This window comes from Vitis riparia, chromosome 14, assembly GCF_004353265.1.
Source record: "Vitis riparia cultivar Riparia Gloire de Montpellier isolate 1030 chromosome 14, EGFV_Vit.rip_1.0, whole genome shotgun sequence".
NCBI lineage: Eukaryota > Viridiplantae > Streptophyta > Magnoliopsida > Vitales > Vitaceae > Vitis > Vitis riparia.
In genome coordinates this window covers 7,356,368-7,378,447 of record NC_048444.1, presented here as the reverse complement: position 1 = coordinate 7,378,447, position 22,080 = coordinate 7,356,368, and the positions used below count along the sequence as shown (strand labels likewise).

The 22,080-nt window shown below is 36.2% G+C and overlaps 2 protein-coding genes across 4 annotated transcripts; one reads left to right on the top strand and one right to left on the bottom strand.

Moving 5' to 3' along the window:
• The first annotated feature begins 5,329 nt into the window (after positions 1–5,329).
• On the top strand, positions 5,330–15,419 carry LOC117931070 (transcription factor BIM2-like). Of its 3 annotated transcripts, none has more exons than XR_004653976.1 (8): positions 5,330–5,729; positions 5,825–5,933; positions 6,022–6,130; positions 12,305–12,374; positions 12,521–12,637; positions 13,096–13,529; positions 13,792–13,916; positions 14,382–14,471. XR_004653976.1 is itself a non-coding variant. In XM_034851924.1 (8 exons), exons 2-8 carry the CDS (start codon positions 5,846–5,848, stop codon positions 15,108–15,110), a joined length of 1,059 nt encoding a protein of 352 aa, XP_034707815.1. In that variant the 5' UTR covers positions 5,338–5,729; positions 5,825–5,845; the 3' UTR covers positions 15,111–15,419. The 3 variants fall into 3 exon arrangements, 2 of the variants coding, with proteins under 2 accessions (XP_034707815.1, XP_034707816.1); XM_034851924.1 differs by lacking the exon at positions 13,792–13,916 and adding an exon at positions 15,000–15,419 and having other exon boundaries at positions 5,338–5,729; positions 14,382–14,511; XM_034851925.1 differs by lacking the exon at positions 13,792–13,916 and adding an exon at positions 15,000–15,419 and having other exon boundaries at positions 5,340–5,729; positions 12,521–12,616; positions 14,382–14,511.
• Positions 15,420–16,360: 941 nt separating this feature from the next.
• Positions 16,361–19,961, bottom strand: LOC117929628 (rhamnogalacturonan I rhamnosyltransferase 1-like). The gene is made up of 8 exons (XM_034849975.1): positions 19,225–19,961; positions 18,776–18,843; positions 18,553–18,641; positions 18,272–18,437; positions 17,882–18,171; positions 17,578–17,782; positions 17,340–17,497; positions 16,361–16,936 (listed from the first exon to the last, which is right to left on the bottom strand). Exons 1-8 carry the CDS (start codon positions 19,499–19,501, stop codon positions 16,699–16,701), a joined length of 1,491 nt encoding a protein of 496 aa, XP_034705866.1. The 5' UTR covers positions 19,502–19,961; the 3' UTR covers positions 16,361–16,698.
• Between the last annotated feature and the right edge of the window lie 2,119 nt (positions 19,962–22,080).

The window sequence follows — 22,080 nt, the reverse complement described above, 5'->3', positions numbered from 1 at the left end:
CCATCAACCAAGTATTGGGGTAAAAATTCACGCATAGTACGGATTGTAACTCTTGGAATTCATGCATGTAGCCTATCATTTGAAGTCCTAAACTCCTAACTATGAAATTCTTTAATCCAATATCCTCTATCTTATATTTTTCCATGAGGATTCCCATAGTTCCTATACAGTATTTATTTGATTCATACATTATATGATATGTTATTCAAACCATTAAGTACTTTCTAATAAACTTTTCTAGCTTTTCACCATTAACAGCCAAAGTAATCAAATAGTAAAAATGAATTTGTTAGAAGACTGTTAAAAATGAATTTGAGGTAAATGACAGTCTAAATTTTCTTGTTAAACAAGAAAGTCAGAAAAGGATGGTGGTCAAAAGCGAAGTCTTCCCAGTTTCTGAGCTATTTCCTTTTCCACGGTCTTGAGCCCGCTGCCCACATGCTCCAATACAAGCTTGAACCCCAAGAAATCTCAGCTATATAAACAGCAGAGAACATGGAAGCCAATCACAAGAAGCAAGCAAACTACCAAGAAGTTGAGCACTCGCCCATCTACTTGCTCCAATCAGTGAGAAGAATTGTCTCATCATCGGTCCATTTTTCTGAGTTTAGAAAATATTAAGGTGTAGACAAGAATGAGTAAAGGAAAGAACTCCGCCTGGTACACCTTGTTCTTAACGTTGCTGCCTTCCTTCTTCAGTTCATCAGCAGGGAGTGGAACTAAATCCTTGCATACTGGGCCGGAGGCCGCAATGGTAGCCACTGCTAAGCATTTCTCCTCTGCTCACAAAATAAAAATGGGCTAGCTTCCATTGATGATGGGCGGTTTTTCAGGAGTAATGCTAGTCTCCCTGGATGATGAAGTCTCTCCTATAAGATCCCATACACAAATTCTCTATCTCGTTGGATGTGTCTGAGAATTTTCAATGCAGAAGTTGAACAGCTGCGGATTAGATATCAACCATGTTGGCAGATTTCGGGTTGGTAATTAATGATCTACTACCCAGCAGTCCAATCATGCCAATTTCCAGAAAGAAAGAGGAAGAATCATATAATCTTCCTAAATACACTTATGGATACAAGTTGATTTCAGGCTTTGTTTAGCAGTTTGTATTTGAATTGTTGTGATACTTTTCTACTCTTTGTGAATAAATATTTCATATTTATTAAAAAATCTTCCACATTTGTCCAAGCCAAGCCTTTACTTCAAGCAGGAGGTTTATGATTTTAAATGGTAAGTGTTTATGCTGATTTGGAGTATAAGGCTAACCTAATCCAGGTGCAAAGATAAGTCAATACTAGGTCCGCATTTTGAAGGTAGAAGGGAAGCAAAGCTGGTTGTGACTTGTGAGAGAGGAAATTGGGCCTAGCCTAGCATTGTCGTCAAAACTCAAAGAGAGCTCTTCTGTTTCTCAACCATTTCCTTTGGCACAATCCAAGAGCCATCACCCAAGTATTCTGGTCAAAGACGAAGTCCTCAGTTTCTCCACTGTCTCTATATCTCAGTTCACAATCAACTCCCACACCCCCAAATATCATATAAGATTCAATATGAGTGATCTCACGAGAAGTCAAGTTGGCGCACCTTAGTCAAGTTAGCAGCCGCCATGGTCGCTGCTGGCTGCTGTTAAGCATCTCTTTCTCTCATAAATTCCGGATATGGTAGCATCGCAGTCATGGGGTCCTTTTAAGGACCGTGGAAATACCATACCTCCGTTTTAATAGACGTGATGAGATTTTGTGGTTCAGGATTCCAAGCATTAATAGTAAACGCATAATGGCCAGTTGATTCAAAAAATTTATTCATTTGAGGATTGGTTATAATTTATACCTTTTTTTGTACTCTTATTTTCCTACACTAAAAGTAATAACACCTACTTGATGTTTAATTACTTTCGAATCAAAAGCTTTTGGGACTTTATGATTGACTTTGAATCTGTTGTTCACAGCTTTCAAAAACAATTTTGAAAAACAAGTTTTTAAGCACAATTTTTAAAAACTATTTTATAATTTAAATATATTTTGGGTTTCTGATTTCCAATCCCATAATCTATGTATTTTTAGAATTACCTTTTGTCTCCACGATGATACATGATTCAATGATTCAATGTGCTAGTGGTGCATGGTGAGCTAGTGCATGTTTGAATTATTTGCTGGAACTGGGTGTCTTTTTCTTTGTTTTTTGAGGTTGCCTCAATGTTGGATGACTGGATAATGGGCCTTATCGATCTCAATTAACACAAATCACGTACTGTTTGAGGTAAATGTTGGTCTAATTTTCTTGTTGAACAAGTCAGAAAAGTATGGTGGTCAAAAGCGAAGTCCCACAAGTTTCTGAGCATTTCCTTTTCCAGTCTTGAGCCTCCAATACAAGCTTGAACCCCAAGAAATCTCTTTTTATATAAACGGCAGAGAACATGGAATCCAATCACAAGAAGCAAGCAAACCACCGAAAAGTTAAGAGTACTCTCCCATCTACTTGCTCGGACCAGTGACGTCTTTCCATTTTTCTGGGTTTAGTTAACACTAAGGTACACAAGAATGAGTAAAGAAAAGAACTCCGCCCCGTCCACCATGTTCTTAAGGTTGCTGTCTTCCTTCTTCAGTTCGTCTGCAGGGAGTGGTAAGTTGAAGAGTTCAAGAAGTACATCCTTACACACCGGGCCGGAGGCAGCAATGGTAGCTGCTGCTAAGCATTTCTCCTCTGCTCACAAAATAAACTTGGGCTAGCTTCCATTGATAATGGGCAGTTTGTCAGGAGTAATGCCAGTCCCCCTGGATGATGAAGTCTCTCCTATAAGATCCGATGCACAAATGCTCTATCCCATTGGATGTGGGCGAGAATTTTCAACGCAGAAGTTGAATAACTGCAGATTAGATATCAAACATGTTGGTTCATTTTGGGTTGGTAATGGTCTACTACCCAGCAGTCCAATCCTGCCAATTTCGCAGAAAGAAAGAGGAAGAATCATATAATCTTCCTAAAAACACTTATAGGTGCAAGTTGATTTTAGGCTTTGTTTGGGAGTTTGTATTAATTTGAATTGTTGTAATACTTTTCTAGTCTTTGTCAATAAATATTTTATCTTTATTAAAAAGCCTTCTACATTTGTCCAAGCTTTTACTTTTCTTCAAATACGTAAAGGATATAATTTTTATTTTTTAAAATACTAAAATTGTCTCTATTCTTAAAAGGAATATTTTTAAAATATACTTGTGAAAAGTATATTGGGTTTTAGAGACAAATACAGAGTACTTGTCAAAAGATGAGTCAACATTAGCATTGTGGTCAAAACTCAAAACTCAAAAGAAAGGTCTTGTACTGTTTCTGAATCATTTCCTTTGTCACAATCGAAGATGGATCAACCAAGTATAGTGGTCAAAAAAGAACTCCTCAGTTTCCCCACCATTACTGAGTCCACAGTCAACTCTCACTCCCCAAATACTATGTAAGCTTGTACTCCAAGAAATCTCAACTATAAATACATAAACAGCTGACAACATAGAAGATATATAGAACCGCACCCACAATAAGAAGTGGGAAGCCAATGCTTACTACTTAGCCATTTACTTGGCTTGAAACAGTACGTGAGAAGCTAGATGTTGTCTCCATCTTTTCATCTTTTCAATATGAGTGAGCATGACAAGTCAAGTTGGCGCACCTTATTCTTGAGGTTTCTATCTTTGTGTTGTGATCATGAATCGAAGAGTCCAGCAGCTGTGGTACGCACCCACCCAGAGGCAGCCATGGTTGCTGCTGCTAAGCACCTCTCCTCTCCTCACAAAATCCGAATATGCTAGCTTCACAGGACCCCTTGTGGAAAATGCCGACTTCCGTTTTTATAGACGTCATCCAGATTTTGTAGCTCTATTTTTTGTTTTGTTTTTTGGTTTTTTACAAGGAAGTTCCAAGCATCATGAGTCAGTCCTTTTACACACCTTGACCCATTAAAATTTTGGGCAATGGGTGTAATCTCTATCTTGTCTTCTTGCTTTGGTGTGTGAAAGGAAATGCCACCTACGTTTTTATACATCTTCTCATTTTTCTATCAAAAGATAAAAACACCATCTTAGCAATTTAATGATTGATTTTGGATCAAAAAGGCTCTTTTCAACAAACACTAAATTATCTTGATGGGGTCTTCAATTTTGCATAAAAATCTTCTTTATCTTTGAAGATCTTCAAGATATCTCCAAGTCTTCACAAGAAACCTTATGAGTTAAGATTAAGTGACTCAAGCTCAAGATGGGCAAACTAGAATTGAGTGGAAGATCACGAAGTATTCAGGATCTGCATCATTCGCTGCATTAACTAGAATTGATATGAGAACATTCATATCAAAGGTATATTTTTTAGCACCCAATTGATTAGATTAGTATCCCTAGGAAGTTAGTTGCAGGCACCCCATTGATATAAGGCTTGGAATGAAGTTTTTTAGATATTCCTACAAACTTCATTAGCCTTTGGAGAGAGTTTAGTGGGCAAACTGCATCATTGGCAGGTCATCATCCCCTGTGCACCGATGAAGCTCTGATGGAAAAAGCTTTTAGATTCTCAAGTAAGCTGGCGCCTCCAGTTATTTTATCAAGGGGTGGGTTTTCTACTTCTTCTTTTGCTTCCAAAAAACAGGGCTTCATTATTTGAGATGGTCAAAAGTTTGTTTTTGTGGGGGAAACAGGTTGAGAGGTTTTCAACAAAATGCAATGGCAATGGTTTTGGGCCATTATAAATGATGGACGATGAGGGTTTGGCTGTGGACTTCCATGGTAATATTTCTAGAGATACCAAGAATATGGTCTTAGAAGTCTGCTTGAAAATATGGTTTCCAATAAATGTAGTCATAACAAGGCTTTGATGGGAGGTGGGAGCTACTTAGATTTGTCTTTCAAGAAATTTATCTCTTTTAGTAAGTTTTTGTGATTGTCAATGGAAGAAGAGTATGAGAAGAAAATTGAGTGCCTTTCAGAAAGTCCTCCTTGACAACCCATTCTGACAGAGAGCTTCACAAATTGGGGTGATTAGTTAATTAAAAAGTAGAAAAGAGAAGCAGCAAGAAAGCAAGTGGGATACCGTTTCTAGGTGTGCATGAAGTTTAAGATATTTGGACTAATGTTAGAAGGCTTAGATGTTGATGGTTGGAGTCTACTTAGATATAAGTTACACAAAGATGAGGAAAGGGATTGGGAGGATGGGAAGAGGAGAACATTTTCTTTTTGTACAAAGGTGAGATTGTTGTGTAAATATTTTACAATTAAATTAATAAATATGATATTTAAATTAATAATGGTATATTTTTTAATTTCTTTGATAATATTTGAAGATATTTGATTTTTATATTAAATTTTTAACCAAAAATAAAATGTATATTATTGTATTGGTTGGAGAGAAAAGTGGTTTGTAGGCCAAAAGGCAGGGATAAATCTTGTGAAAGGTAAAATATTATGATGTGAAACACAATTCCCAGAGACTTGGTTAAACCAAAAAACCGAAATTCAGTAGAAAATTCCAAAGTGGAGAGGGGCGCAGCTTATGCGACGACGCAACCCCGCGCACATTAGCGTCCGTCATGACCAGAAGGAGTCCCCTAGGGCACCTATCGTCTTCCCTACAAGTGTAGAATTCCTCTTTGTTTTCCTTCACCCCAGCCGTCGGAGCAGTTAGCCTTTGCTCGCCGGACCACTTCTCTCTGCAGGCTACCACCGCCTCTCGAAGCTCTCTCTCATCTCCAAGTTTGCCCCTCTTTCTCTCTATCTCCCTCTCTCCTGCTCTCCCTACATGTTCTATGCGTGAGTAAAATTGCTGATTTCTGGTTGAAATTTTGCAGGGGAATCGGGGTTTTGAATCAATGGTGAAGCCTACAAGGAGTCATCAGGAAGAGGAGGAAGACGACGATGAAGACATCATTGCTAGGAACGACCCCTCTTCGCAAAAAGGTACTCGGTTTTTCTTCCTATTTTCATGTTTTCCGGTTGTTTTGTTGATTTTTTCTTTGTTTTTTTTTTTTTGACCAAATTGTTACAGGGGATTTAGCGATGAGGGCAGACGGGAGAAGTGTCGATCAAAAGGTCAGCGCGCACCGGTCTAAGCATTCGGCGACGGAGCAGCGCCGGAGGAGCAAGATTAATGAGAGGCAAGCTTAACGCGCCGTCAAATTTTGAGATTTTGTATTCATTTCGTGATTTGTTTTTGTTGTGAGTTGTGTTCTGGAAGCTGATTACTATCTCTAGTATTTCTTGAGTGTTTGTGTTTATTAAAATGGGAATTACTTTAATTGCTTTTTCGAATTGTTAATTCTTTCTGTTTTTTTATTTTTATTTTTTTTTATGTCTGCCCATTAAAGTTTTTGAAACAAGAGAAAGGCACAAAAAGCATGGAAAATTTCTGTTCACCCTAAATTTGGGAATGAAGCTTGAACCGGTTCTTGTTCTAGCTAGATACAAGTCGTGGTTTAGAAGATTTAGTTTGAATTCATTCATATCTACTCTTTGGTCATGAATAATGTATGGCTATTTATGTTGGAATTTTAGTTGTTATGAACGGAAGTTAGAATTGAATTTCCCTGTGAGTTACTTAGGAAGAGGGTTAAGAGGAGAGGTGTAGAGAAAAGATTGTTGTGAAGGATACATCAACTATTGATTACTACCCTAGTCACTCGTTTGTCCTTTATGAATCTTTGGAAACACAAGAACCAAAGGTGTGGTTTTTGTCCTTTCTTTTCTTCTTCATCTTCCTTTTTTTTTTTTTTTTTTATAAATAAAACTATATCTGCATGAATTAGTTTTGATGCAAGAGAAACTATTTGGGTGAAAATACCATAGTGCTGATGTCACCTAGAAGAGTTTCTAGCCTCTAAAATTCCTTACCACAAAGTCCTCTCAAGATGAACTAGGAACAGAACTGCTTCCAAGCATCCAAAAAGCTACGCCAAATGCAACCTTATATGATTGATGGAAAGGTTTATATTGAAGAAGGAAGGCCTCTGGTATTTTTCAAGGTCAGAAAAGCTATACCCAGTTCCTTGCAAAAGTAATTTGGGGAAGACAGGTGTTTTAATTGGATATTTTTTATGAATGAACTTTCAAATTACCTCTTCAAGGAACTCTAGTTTTTGAAACCAAAATTTTTTAATGGGCATATCCCACTAAAGAGATTGGGAAAGAAATGAATGAACTTCCAATCACAATAGGTTTACATCAAGTGTTTGTTTCAAGACCTTTTTTTTTACTGGTCATGAATGAATTTACTAAGTATATTCAGGAGGAAGTCTTGTGGTGTAAATTTTTGTTGAAGATGTAGTTTTGGTTGATGGTACTACTACCAGAGTGTTAGTTTTATGACAAAAAGGACTAAGGATGTATTTGGAATATAATTTTAGCAAAACTAGGGTTGACAATGAGGGAATGGTTTGAATTGACAATCAGAATAATGTGCTTCTCAGGAGAAATTACAAATATACAATCACTTATTAACTAATTGTACTCTTAGTAGAAATTTGTCATGGCTTATGCCTTCCTCATCTCAAAGAGCATATGCTATGTAGAGATTGACCAGTAAAGAAATGCCATTAATAATGAATGAGAGGTACAACAAAGGATGAACTATCATTTAAGGAAAGAGGTGCAAAATTTGAAGAGTATTTTGGAGCAAAACAACTGACATTGAGTTGCATTTGAATTGAAGGAGTGGGCTAAGGGTTCATATGTGATGAAGAGTGATGTCATGAGAGTAACAAAATAGTATGCCTAATGTTAATTTTGTCTAGGCATCAGGTTTTTCTTGAAATGTGTGTTTCCTTTGGTGAAGGTTTTGAGGCTCATGGGTGATATAAAGTAAACTAGGTATTTCTATGAAGGTATGGATGAAGTAGAGGAAACTTTTAGTTTTGTCAATAATAGGTATGATGGACCTATTTTAAAGTTGTCAACAGTCATCAGGATTTGCACCTCCATGGGCTCCTTCTTGTGGAAGTATAGTCTTTTAATTAACAGAAAGTTTTGAATGATTGAATTTTATTTTTCCTCCTGCTCATTTTTCTAACTACATCAAGTTTAAAGAGTATTTTGAAAGTTTGGTTTGTAGGATGTTTGTTGATTTTGAATTTAAACCAATTAATATCAGAATTTAAGTTTAAAGAGTATTTTGAAAGTTTTGTTTGTAGGATGTTTGTTGATTTTGAATTTAAATCAATTAATATCAGAATTCCTTGGAACAAAACTGGTTTAGAATGATTATGTCGGTTTCTCTAGTGACACAATTATATTTTTCCAAATTTTATCACTAGTCAAACAAACTTCAAATCAAGCAAATCTTATAATTTAATATTCATTTTGATAAATTGAAATTATGCTGAAAATTTTAAAATATTATTTCTTATTTTTAACAAAAAAAATATAATTTTAATAGGGTTAATTTCACTCACACCCCTTGAGGTTATAGTAAATACACTAAGACACCATTGATTTCATATTTTGCTAGTTAGCACCCATATAAATGTATTTCATACATAATTTTTTTTTTTTTTGACAATAAAATTTATTTTTTAGAAAATTGTTAAATACACCTACCTAAAATCTCTTTAAAAGATAAATTTTATTAATGTAATAAATTTATAGGGTAGATAAACAATGAAATTTGAAACTAACAGTAGTTATGTGTACTTACACCAAACCTTAGGAGATCTAAGAGAATTGAACTGAATTTAATATTCATTTAAAAAATTTGACAATTAAAAAATAATTAGTGAAAGCTAAAAAGAAAATTAAAAAAAAAATGAAAGTAGGTGCATGTATTACGGTGAATTTGTGTGTAAAGTAGGTAAGAAGAGCCTTTTAACAATAAGGAAGTTTGTACTAGGGGACTGAGACAAGGAGAAGGTGGAGAAATGGTAAATGGTACACCCTCAAGTTTCTTCCAAAGTTCTAAGGGATTGAGACAAGGAGACCCATTGTCCCCTTACCTTTTCATTTTGGCAATGGAGACTCTTTCCCACATCCTTAGCAAGGCGAAAGAAGGGGGTTACATTGATGGTTTCTTAGTAAGGGGAAGAAATGGGTTAGGGGTGGAGGTTTCCCATTTGTTATTTGCAGATGATACTCTCATTTTTTGTTGTGATGCTAATGAGGAAAAGGTGGAGCACCTGAGTTAGGTCTTTATGTGGTTTGAAGTGTTATCAGGTCTAAAGATCAACTTGGAGAAAAGTGAACTAATCCTTGTTGGGGATATCCCTAACTTGGAGGAGCTTGCCGGGCTGTTGGGTTGTAGGGTGGATGCTTTTCCAACCACCTGTTTAGACCTTCCGTTGGGTGCCCCCTATAACTCTTGTATGGTTTGGGAAAGGGTGGAAGAACGTTTTTAGAAACGACTTGTTTTGTGGAAGAGACATTATCTTTCAAAAGGGGAAGGACAGACTCTGATGAAGAGCACATTATCTGGTTTACCGATTTACTTCATGTCCCTATTCACCATTCCGAAGAGAGTAATTGCGAGATTAGAAAAGATGCAAGGAGACTTTCTTTGGGGAGGGGGGGCGTTTCTTCACAAGCTGCATTTGGTAAATTGGGCAGTTGTTTGCTTGAAGAAACACGAAGGGGGTTTGAGCATTAGAAACCTCTCAATTCTTAATATAGCTCTTTTGGGTAAATGGTCTTAGAGATTTGTGAGCGAAAGCAACCTCTTTTGGAAACATGTTATTGTAGGGAAGTATAGGTAGGAAGGGGGGTGGTGCTCTAAAAAAAGTAAGATAGTGTTATGGAGTGGGGGTGTAAAAGACAATTAGAAATGGTTGGGAGGTGTTAAAAGAAAAAATAGGTTTCAAGGTTGGGTTTGGCAACAGGGTGAAGTTTTAGACAAACAAGTGATGTGGAGACACTGCTTTGAGGGATTTATTTTCTGTCCTTTATTCTATAACCTCCTCAAAAGACGCTTGGGTGAAGGATGTTTGGGACAGTGGGAGTTGGAGCCCAAGGTTTGTTAGATAGTTGCATGATCGGGAACTGGAGGAGGTTCATGTTTTTTTTGAGAGCTTGTTTGACCACTCCATTAGCTTGGATTCTGAGGATACTATGGTGTGTCTGGGGTTAAAGAATGGTAATTTCTTTGTGAAATCTTATTACTCCTCCTTGGTGAATGGGGGAATGACACCTTTCCCTCATGACATTGTTTGGAATTCTTAGGCCTCAGTGTGAGTCGGCTTCTTTGCTTGGGAGGCAACTTGGACCAGGATTTTGACCTTGGATGAGCTCAGGAGGGGTTGGAGGCTTCCTAATAGATGCTACATGTGCCAAGAAAAAGAAGAAACGTGTGATCACATTCTCCTTCAATGCACAAAATTTGTGCTTTTGTGGGAGTTGATTTTTTCTTTGTTTTGAGTATAGTGGGTGATGCACTCTTTAGTTAGAGGGTTTCTTCTAAGTTGGTGTGGTTCTCCTGTTGGTAAAAAAGGAAAAAAAAGAAAAAAGGCTTGGAAGGTTGCTCCACTATGCGTGTTTTGGACCTTATGGAGGGAAAGAAATAGGAGAGCTTTCAATAAGTGTGAATGTTTGGATCAAACAATTAAGAGTTTTTTCTTGAATCTTTTTTGGGAGTGGGTAAGAATGTATATTGAAGATGGATCGTTATCGTTGTTAGAATTTGTGGATTGGATAGGCTCTTTGTAGGGTGTGGTTGATAGTTTTTGTATTCCTGCACCCCTTTTGGGTGTACATTGTGTATACTTCTTATTCTAATACACTTACACTTATCAAAAGGAAGCTGGTACTATTCAAGAGAATGTGAGGAGAATTACTTTTGAAAAGTGGGCATTGCATTTTTTAAATATGTTCAAAAATGGGCTTGCAAGCATAATTCTTCACCCCCTCCCTCTTTTTTTTTGTCCTTTCTAGGACTTAAACCAAGAATCTCCCACACCTCCACCACAAACCCTTGTCACTTGAGCCAGACCTCATATGCAAAAAATTCAACAGATTTTTACAAGTTACCCTCAATATGCTAATTATCTGCTTAAAGGATATGAGGTTCTTATTAGGAGATTCATTCTCTTGTATAGATTGAGATAGTTTTTGGATTGGACTATAGTTTGATTGGTGAAATAGAAACCTATCAAAAAAAAAAAAAAAGATTGGTGAAATAGAAAATGATTGGAACCAAATATAAGAGCTTATGAATTTAGATGATGCACATTGCATTCAATATGGGTGAGAAGCTTTGTTGTAGTTGCCTTTCCCTTGAATGTCATTCAGCTTAGTTGGCTTTCCGTATGTTCATCTTAGGGTTGGCATACTTTGCAAGGAGCCCAGATAAGCTTTTGGTGATGTAATACATAGTCTTTTTTGTTCCTTTTGTACAAATTTCCTTGTAAAGTTGAGGTTCTTTTTGGGTCTTTTGATCAGGTTTGGATTTTATGGGGAGTATTTCTCATCTTTCTCATGATCTCTTTACAGTAATTAATACAACTTCTGTTTCTGATAAAAGAAAAGAAAAGAAGCTTTGTTGTAGTTTCAACCTCGCATGTACTTTTGTTGTGTAAACCTTGGAGAGACCAGATCTTTTTGAGTACTTGTTGGAAGAAAAATGACATGTGTTGTGCTTTGGAGACATGGAATTATTTAGGTATTAATGTTAATATAGACGTTGTAAAATATCATATCCAACAGAGTTTTAAGAATGGCGTATTTTGTTTCTGAAAATGGTATTATTTTATTCAAAAAAAGGTGTCATTTTGCTGAAAAGTTGCTTTCTTTATTAATATGTCCATTATTATGTGTTCTTTTTTATTCAGCTTTGTCTTGAATTTCTTTCTTGCTCTCAACTTTAGCGCTGTTTCTTGAGTTTATATGACATATTAAACAAATATTTGATATTCTTTTGAGTGATTGTTTATTTCTCTTTGTTTTTCATTTTCTATATTTTTTTCCTTTTTATTTATATGTCGCTAAAGTAGTTACTATGAGAATCTTGGTTTGCATTACCTTTTTAATTTTCTTCCCATGCTCCTTCAGTGCTTCTGGGCATTTTAGTATTTATGCCTTCTTTAATTCTTCTTATTTGATAGTTTTATCTGTGTGAGCAAACAAAACATTGATATAAGCTAATTTGAATTGGTTTGAAATATCAATGGCATTGGTTTTTTTTAAAAAATCTAGTAATTTGGCTGATGAAATGTTCTAATCTTGCTCATTGCCCATAACTGTATGTGATATAAGAGGGACAGATTCACAAAAGAATTTTTTATAAGAGAGTTTATTGTTCAAGGCTTTCTATGAATGTTGTCATTCTGACAGCTGACAAGTTTTAGTTCATGATGCAGATTTCAGATTTTAAGAGATCTCATTCCTCAAAATGACCAGAAAAGAGATAAGGCTTCATTTTTATTAGAGGTGCACCTTATTCTCTTTTTTCAAACATTTCATTTAAGAATGTCTTTGTTATTTATTTATTTATTTATTTTTATCAGAAGAGGAAGAAAAAATTCTTTCATTCCATCTCCTTAAATGAATGCAAGGATGTTATTGTTTATGTGCAGGTCATAGAATACATTCAGTTTTTACAAGAAAAGTTACATATGTATGAGGGATCATACCAAGGATGGAGTCAGGAACCCACAAAGTTGATGCCATGGGTAAATAATCCTAATATTGATGTATGTATCATGTATGCATGAGGTGTTTTCGTTCTTAGTTCACATTCACTTGTGGACTTGGTGTCTTCATATTTTTCTGGACAGATGATTGACTGCCTCAACAAAATATTCTATATATATATATATAGATATATTGAAAAATTTTAGGCCATTTAAAACCCTGCCAGATGTGGCATGACTTCAAGTTGCAGTCTGTATTTATTGGGTAATTGGTTTCAGTTCCTGCTGCTTCATATTTTCTTATGTTGTATTTGTCATGTAGCTACGAGTTTATGTCATTCATTGCATGGAGTTGTAGATGTGCTCATTAAAAGACATTTAATGTACTTGACCTCTCTTTTCTTAAACTGCATGTTTTCCCCTTCTTTTTAGGCTTGGGGTTGGAGAGCATTTTGGTTTACATAATGCATTTTTTCAGGGAAAAGTTATTGATTCATCATCATATCTGTTTGAAACAGAGAAATCGTGGGCCTGTAGAAAATTTTATGGATCATTCTCAAGTCATAAAGAATGGCTCTGGTCATGAGAATAATGTTGCTGTCAGCCCTGCAACCCTTGTGAATGCACAAAACCCAGTGGAATCCGACTTTGGCACTGCTGCTGCATATAATGTAATGGATAATACCCCTGGGCCAGCAAGTCAAGCAGTTCCCCTGAACATGCCACTGCAAACTAATATGTTCACTCATGTTGGGAGGAGTGACATACCTGCACAGTCATTGCATGGATCTGTTTCTGATGTTGAGAACATTGCTTCCCAGCCCTTACCTCACTTCTCCCACGGTAGACCATGTACAACTGACTGTGCTGTCCCAAGCAATACAGTGAATGAGCAAGAGGAGCTGACAATTGAAAGTGGAACAGTTAGCATCTCAAGTGCCTACTCTCAAGGGTTAGTATATGCAATGAATTTTTGACAATTTTGTTGCAAAATATACAATTTGCCATTTATCCTCTTTGTTTTCTTTGGGATGAATCCATTATGATGGCTATTTTCTCTGAAGGTTTGTCTGCTAGGTTATGTTCTGTAAGAGGCACATTAACCATGCCATCCTGAGAAAACATAAACTAATGAGGTGGACTTTTCACATTTTTACTGATTTAGTTTTATGCATTTCTGTTAATTTTGGTTTTGTGTTCAAATTTTCCCTAAGGTTGCTTGTCCTGGCTATAGATCTGAATCTATGCTAGCCTGAGAAGAGGGTAGAACTTGCAGTTGTTTGATTTTAAGAACTTTCAAATATTTAAAAGGGTGTATGGAAGTTTCATTTGCTACGAGGTAATAATTTAGTCAATGTCTTGAAGTGGTCTTCCTTTCCTCTTTTAATCCTCTACAAATTTGTGTTTTCCATGTTTATGGCATTGGTTTTTAGATCTCATGGATTTTGCCAGCACTCTCAGCTAGGACTTTCAGCCACTAGGTTTACTTAGGGGCATATATACTTTTAATAATTTGAATGTCATAACTAATTATTTTTTCTTTAAAGTTACTTATTCATAGTTAAGATTTTGATTTTTTGATGTTAAAGTTAATGATATTATTGAAGGCTACTGTTGGATTGGGGGAGCCTGAAATGGTTTCAAGTCCTAACCTGTTGTTATCAGTAGATTCGCTAATTGTTTTTTCCCCCAGTATTTCTGAAAATCCTTTTTGAGACAATACTTTTTGGTGCAATTCCTGTAAAAGGATATTAGGGCTATTTTTGATACTTTTACAAAGTGGGGTTCTGGTCTTATTAAACAGGTTGTTGAATTCACTAACCCAGGCGCTGCAATCTTCCGGCGTGGATTTGTCACAGGCTAGTATCTCAGTACAGATTGATATTGGGAAACGAGCAAATAAAGGACTGAATGCAACAACATCAAATGCAAAGGTTTACTAGAACACTCAACTAATTATTAAAGTTGTGTATGTTTTTTGGACAATAAGCTATGAAATCATTGTCAAAATTATTATTATCTTGTTGGGTCAGGCTTTTAATCATTTAACCCAGAATAACTATAAGAATTGTGCTTTTTATAAGATGTTCTGAGAATAGAATTAGCAGGGAGGGGTGGCATCGATCATGAAGCTGAACTACTGCTAAAGTTCTATACTCCCCCCAAACCTAACAAAAAGCACTGGAAGCATTCCACCCCAGCCCTTCCCACCTAGCCTCCCAACAAAAGACATTGGTGGAAAAATTAGAATTCCAGCTGCAGTTCTTTTGTTCCTTAAATTTGAAAACTGAAATGCTATAAGAGGTTATTTGATCATTTCTAAATGTTGGTAGCTAACCTGTCTCCCCATTTCAAAGGGAGTTTTCAATCTATGCCTAGAACTAACTAAATTTTCCTTTTCTACATTTTATTGTTCCTTCAGGATTATGAAAACCCATCTCCTAGTAATCGAACAATGGCACATTCGGGGTTTAGGAGCAGCAGTGAGGATTCTGATCAAGCTCACAAGAGGCTCAGAACAGACACAAGCTAGTATCATTATAAGCTTCTTTTTCCCTTTTCCTTTCCATTGTCTATTTTTTTGTTTTTAATTTCATTTTAAAATTTTGTTTGTGGCTTGGGGGAAAGAAAAGAAAAAGAAAGGGTTATGAGGTAGGCATAAGATGGTCCACAAACAACTTGGTTCAGACCAAATGTACATGTTTAGCTCATGGTTTGCCAGGAAGCATTGATTCTCCTTGGAAGAATCCTTGTTCAGTGTTCTTTTAGTTTGGTACTATGTTATTTCAGATATAGAGGCTTCCATGCAGATATTGAGAAGCTGCTTTTCTATCCTTGCTAATCTTCTTTGTCCTGATGAGTTGTTGTGCTGCACTTTCCTTTATTATCCCAACTCCCACTCCCACTCCCATCATTTATCCTCACCAAGTATTGAATGTTTTTTGGTGTCACATAGAGACATAATTGTAACCAGCATCATCATTATTTTCGAACTCATCCTTACATTTATTTATTTTACTTTAGTAAATGGATGATATTGGGGATTGCAAGTCAAACATTTATCAGTTCAACAACCCCCAATGAAAATCACCTCAAAAGCACTGCATGTGACTCATAAGTCATATGTGACGACAGATTACAAAATTACACCTCGGGCGACAGCTCAAAATACGGGAAGGTAGGAGTATAATCGATTTTTGACTTATTTAATGAAGCATTAACCTAAGAGTTAGCAACCTACACCCCACCCCACCCCATGCTGGCTCATTTCCACATGGCTATTCTCATTTCTCAATAAGAGTGTTGATTTATTTTTACCACATCAGGCCTGGCACATCTTATCATTATTATAGGTGCTGAAGCGAGGCCGTTGAAATGGAGAGCCCCAATTTATAGCCAAGGACCTAAGGTGATGTGTTGCGAAAGCAACGGTGGGAAGTGGTAAACAGCACACATCCACCCAGTCCCACCCCCATCAATGGTGGAGGTAATAAGAGTTTCCTGGTAGTGGAAGGGGGCTTCTTGGATCAAGCTTTTCTTGGATCACTCATTTTTGCTCGAGAACCTCCCCTAACTTGATGGTTTCTTCTTGGATCACTCATTAGTCCCAAAGGCTGGCTAGGGCCTGAAAGAGACTCGGTCATTGTGTTCCAGGCAAATGACGCCCTGTGGGCAATCATTTTTTAATCATATCATAACATTGATTCTGGATGACGCTATATTTAGAATAAATCAGGTATTGTGAATTTTGACGTGTATGACAACAAAAATAATGAAAGAAACTTGACGAAAAAAACCTCCGACTGGGAACAATATCTATTTGCATCCTTCTGATCTTTCTTTCTCTCTATACATGATCCTCATTATTTGAAAATGTGAAATATTGTGCATCATCATTCACATGCTTCTGATCATGTGAAGAACATCCCGGGAGCATAGATCCCACGTGTCCCAACCCAATTTTACCTAGGGAACATATTCCCTGCCCATTTTCTAAACCCTAGTGGGCAAAAAAAAAAAAAAAAAAACAACAAAACAAAGAAATGAACTTGGAAAAATACATAAAAGAAGCAAATATACTGAGGAAAGCCATCACTTTGGAGCAATAGGAATCATGTACTTCATAATGGTTCATCTAACAGTTGCAAACACTCGTGCGGATTGGAATAGAAATAATCTTCTTCCTTTGGTCTATCTGGGATCACAACCCGTCTGCTGGGGCTCCCCACGCGGTATGCATGAGCTTCCTTAACAGTAGAGGAGAACTCATCCCAGCTCAATGACCCATTCTTGTATTCATCTACTAAATTGACGAGAAGCCTTCTGTCCAATTGGATGGTCTTCTTGAAGCCTAAGAATCTGAAATTATAGAAACACAGTAATATAGTCTCAGATGGTATTCCTCATTAACTTAGATTGGATTTTGGCTCTTCACAAGAATGAAGAAAATGAAAGGAATTCCTAAAATTGATACCCTCCTAATCCCCCAAGGGTTCTTCTCCTGAGAAACCATGGAATTGGTTAGAAAAGCCTACTTATCACCAAGTTTAGTACAGTTCGGGCAATATAGAAGTTGATGACAAAATGTAAGAATCTGTTAAATCTTTGAATTTTCTACTTTTAATGCCAAGAAAGAAAATTAAAATTTGCAGCCCATCCAGTATCCCCCCATGCCAGTTATCCTGAAAGCACTATGTCAAGTAGAGAAAATTGGATCAGAAAGAGATGAGAAATGACGCAAGTGCTGCCAGTAATATAGTACCTGCGGTGGCCTTCAACAACTTTAGCCATGTTTCCATCGTACGTTGGAACAAAAATATCACTCTCCAGGGAGACAAGATAATCCAATGCTGCCATCTGGGATGTGTGGTTCTGGAAAAACCTCAAGTCTGAGGGTTCCAAAAGTGTCTCCTTTCGAACCTGGTCCATAAAATCAAGGCAAATTATTATGGCATACCCAAATATTAATATCTAAAGCATGCTTCTTCCATTTTACTGACCAAATTAGGAAAAGCTGCTGCCAAAGTTGCCATTCTTCTTTCTCCACCATATATTTGTCCAGCAGCAATATAAATTTGAACATTACGATCTATACCCAGTGCACTCAATATTAGACCAGTTTCCTCAGGTGTCAAAGGGCACAGGCCTTCTCTTCTTTTCACTTTGGAATCTATTATTTTTTCCTTCCACCAGGGGTAAGCATATCTAGGAATTGCAAATTGATAGAATCAGTAAAATGATGATGAATGAAAGTTAAAGTTCTGGACTAACTAGTGGTTTAGCAAAAAACTAAGCAAAAATCACCTCATTCTTGTTAATTCTTCTGCCTCCTTATCATTGCAACCATGAGTACAGCCAGAGAAAGCCAACATGTCCATTTCATATCTGAGATGAAGAACCAGGAAAGGGCCCTTTTCCCTCAGAATCCTGACAACCCTTCTGCCCAATTCCTCTATCTGGGAAGTGAATCTCAGAGCATTAAAATTTACTCGGCAACGCAACTTCTGAATCTCTAATGGCAGCCCATTATTAGCAAGACGAGCATCGGTTTTATTCAAATGTACAACTTTGTGCTTTTGCACCAGAGGAAGAATCTGTTTGCAAAGCATTATTAAAAATTAGTTCATTACTGTAACTATAAGCTGTATAAGAGAAGTAAAAGGCTATAGTCCTAGATTCTTGACGTAAACCAACCTGATGCAGGTAGTAGGAAATGTTAGACCAACTAACAGGTGGCAATGAATAAAACATTCCCAACTCAACTCTTGTCTTCAGCCTGGGTGGTAGCTCTTTCAATATCCGAACTTCGTCTCTCAATGATGCGATGAAGTGATCAATGTCAAAAATGTCTTGGAACTCACTGCCATCATAGGAAACAGTCTTAAGAACTAAGAACATTTCTCGGAAAATGATGGTGCTAAGAAAGAAATAATCTATCCATGCCTCAAAGAGTATGGCATGCCTAATTAACCTACCTTGGATCAGCCCAAAAGGAGGCTTTATCCAACTCTGGAACAATTAGAGTGACATTCAAAAATCTGGCAATAGCAACCATATCACAGATCTGCAAAATAGACACATAAGTGAGCAAGACAAAGTGGCAGATGGCACAGCAACAAGCAATAGGACAGAATCCAGAGACAAAAGCACTGTCTATAATTATGATAATTATAGCAAATGTAGCTTGTAGAAACTCACTGCTGCTCGCATTTGGTTAAGACCGCCATTGCAAGAAATCATAAGATAGCCATTATTCTTATAAACCCCTGCAAACAACATTTACCACAATCAGGATTGACTGAAGGGATTGGAATCTCTCTATCTATGAAATAATACAAACACATAAATCAATCCCATCACAAAATCAAGAACATTAGACATCTAAAATCAATAAAGAATGACCTCAAACAACAAGACAGATAAAATCACATAGAAGCAGAGGAATGCAAAATCCGCTTCTTATGAAGAAGAGAAGACGAAAAAAAAGAAAAAGAAAAAAAGAAACACAATTCGCCTGTAGAACCCAGCAACGAAGGAGGACAACTACACAATTTCGAAGAATACCAGAGCAAGTCAATTCCAACCAAATGGCAATCAAGAGTTTTAAGTGATCCACATAAAAAAAAAAAATTGAACCCAAAACCTACTTTTTGGTGGAAGAACAAGCTTGGGCGGAGCCGGAGGCAATTGCAGAGACGAAGACAAATCGGAGTGAGAGAAACAGGAAGGCCAGCCCTTCAACAACCTGGGTCCCCAAGTCTCCTCCAATGCCATCAACTGCACAACACAAGTCCAGACCAACACACTGGTCATCCCCCTCATCATCCACACCTTCATTCTCGACCTACACACCATCACATTCTTCAGCTTCTCTATTCTACTTTTGGCCCCCATTTCCCACTCCAGCTCCTCCACTCTGCACATCCTCACTCGTCACCCCATCACTACACTACAACCCTCAACGCCGATATCAACATTCACCATTATTATTATCATCCACCTACACCCACAAAAAATTACAAACAATAAACAAATAAATATTTTATTTCTCTCCCCGCTAGCCCACACGATTCTCGCACCCTCCTCGGTCCTGTAAACGCCAATTCCCTCGATTCAATCAATCGTGTACTCTAAACCTGATAAACCTCAAAACAGAGTACCCTACAATGTCCCTTGTTTACACTCTCATTCACCTCCAAAATCATGAAAATTGTGAACAAGTTTTGACAGGAGTGCAAAGTGGAGGCGGCAGTGGATGGTAGGTCGCCGATGGTTAGTCCAGATCCGGCGAGATTGGCCGGAAATGTGAGGGAAGAGGATGGTCGGAAAAAGGGAGAGCAGAGGAGAGCTCTGTGCGTTAATGCTAACTGAAAGCAGAAGTGGGTCGGTGTTTGCATTTACATTTGTGATGAGAGCCGTGAGGAAGATCCCGTACTATTATGGTATCCTTTGTTTTAACTCTGGTTATATTTTTTAACCATGGTTAAGAAAATACTATATTTGTAGAATCCCTATTATTTGGTTGAAAATTGAAATTTTTAACTACCATATTTTTTTCAAAAGGTTCTTTTATAATCTTCTTTAAATTCTTTTCAAAATTCGAACTATGGTTGCTTTTATTTTTTTTAATATAAAATATTTGAATTGGTATAAATTTAGAAAAATTAATTCAAAATGTACCAAATTTTGTTTCCAAACAATAAAAAGAAGTAGCGAGATCAAGATATAAAATAATAAAATTAAAATTAGTAGATTATTATAATATTAATAAGTAATTGTTATAAAAAAAATTGGTGAAATGAATGATAATTAATATAAAATCCATTAATAAGTTTAGTTACTTCCATGCTGTTTAGCATGAGATTTGAGTCTCGCGTGTTTACCATTTCATCACAAAGGTATATCGGGAATGAATCGTATTCCATGAAGAATTGGGACTGAACAATCATAAGGCAATATGTTTTTCTCTCACGCTTTTCTTGGTTCATGGTTCAATATTTTGGTGGCTTAAAGGAATCACATCAATCTATCCTGAACTTGATGGTTAAACAATACCGCGATGATGATGCTGTAGGAGAGGTCTAGATAACTAAAAGAATGAATCTAGTCTTAGGAATCATTAAATCGCATAAATGATTGTTACGATGTATTATGGAAATTCTTTAAACCGCAAGAATTTGTTTATCCCAAGATTGATTGATTGGGCATCAATCATGACTTGAAGCGGGTTTAAAAAAATGAGCTAAAAAGGCAATTATTTAAGGCTCAAAAGGATAATTTTATTTTTACCTTATCCATTTTCTTCTTGGCAAAATTAAAAAAGGAAAAATACGAGATTTTTATTTTATATTTTTCCCACTTTTAGAGGAGTAAAATTAACTTGACAATGACCCTCTAATCTTTCAACCTTTACAACGCAAAAGATGGTGTTAAAGAAAGACCAAAATCTCATGATTGGTTAGCTTTTGTTTTTATGCTTATAAAAATAATGAAGAACAAACAAAAAGAAAAATGGGGGATTATTAATATTATTCAAGATTTATCAAATGAGACAGAGATTAATCCTAGTTGATCAGAATCGCATGATCCAGATCCGGACCACGGCACATGATGACCCCACCTTATGAAATCTTGTCACACACTAGAGCAAAATCTTGGTCTTAGGAACCTTTTTATATATATATAATTTCATATTATATATATTTTATATGCTGGAGAAACTTTGGAAATAAAAAGGGCAGTTTGGGAAATATAGAAAGTAGACCAACCATTGGTGCTGCTACTCTGCCATGGCAGTAGACCCAGCTGGTCTGTACATACAAATACATATGTATTTTTTCTCTCTTTCTTGGGTCTCCATGTTTCCCAATCCCCAACTCAACTTTTCCCACTTTTCATTTCTACTGTTTTCTTCATTTCACTGTTAAATTGTGGTTTGTTTGTTTGTTTGTTTGTTTGAATAATTTTTTTTTTTTTTAATGTCATTTCATGTAACGTTATTGGGAGATTTATGAATATGAGTGACAAATTGGGATGCACTTAACCACTGGTAGAGATTATGAGAAATAGTTTTACTTTATTAAAGCTATTTTTGCTTCCTTTGAAGGAACATGGGTGAGAGAAAGTAAATAGAAAGAAAAGTAAAAGAAAAATAAAATAATAGATTTAAAATTAATAAATTATTTATATATATATTTTTAAATTCATTTCACTTATATTTTTTAATAAAATTTTAATTAATTTTAATTATATTTGATTTTTTATTTTCATATTTTCTACGGGGAAATCAAAGATAAAAAAGTTATTTGTTTTTAGCATTTTTTTTCTTTTCTTAGTATTTTCTAAGAATAAAATATAAGGTAATATTATCTCATTTGATCGTTGCCACATATCGCAAAATTAATGTACTTGATTTATATAGTTTTGTTCTTAAGATTACGTTTGGTTTCTAAAAATTATTAAAAAAAAAAAAAGTTTAGAAAAATGAATCTTCTCACTTGGTC

What these genes read in the sequence shown, in the direction of transcription:
- LOC117931070 (XM_034851924.1), top strand. Translation starts at nt 5,846, where the DNA reads ATGGTGAAGCCTACAAGGAGTCATCAGGAAGAGGAGGAAGACGACGAT. An exon ending in AGGAGCAAGATTAATGAGAG is followed by an intron (nt 6,131 to 12,304) that starts GCAAGCTTAACG and finishes TTCATGATGCAG; the next exon opens with ATTTCAGATTTTAAGAGATC. An exon ending in TAAATAATCCTAATATTGAT is followed by an intron (nt 12,638 to 13,095) that starts GTATGTATCATG and finishes TGTTTGAAACAG; the next exon opens with AGAAATCGTGGGCCTGTAGA.
- LOC117929628 (XM_034849975.1), bottom strand. Translation starts at nt 19,501, where the DNA reads ATGTGCAGAGTGGAGGAGCTGGAGTGGGAAATGGGGGCCAAAAGTAGA. An exon ending in TTAACCAAATGCGAGCAGCA is followed by an intron (nt 18,642 to 18,775) that starts GTGAGTTTCTAC and finishes TCTATTTTGCAG; the next exon opens with ATCTGTGATATGGTTGCTAT. An exon ending in GAAGAATTAACAAGAATGAG is followed by an intron (nt 17,783 to 17,881) that starts GTGATTTTTGCT and finishes TGCAATTCCTAG; the next exon opens with ATATGCTTACCCCTGGTGGA.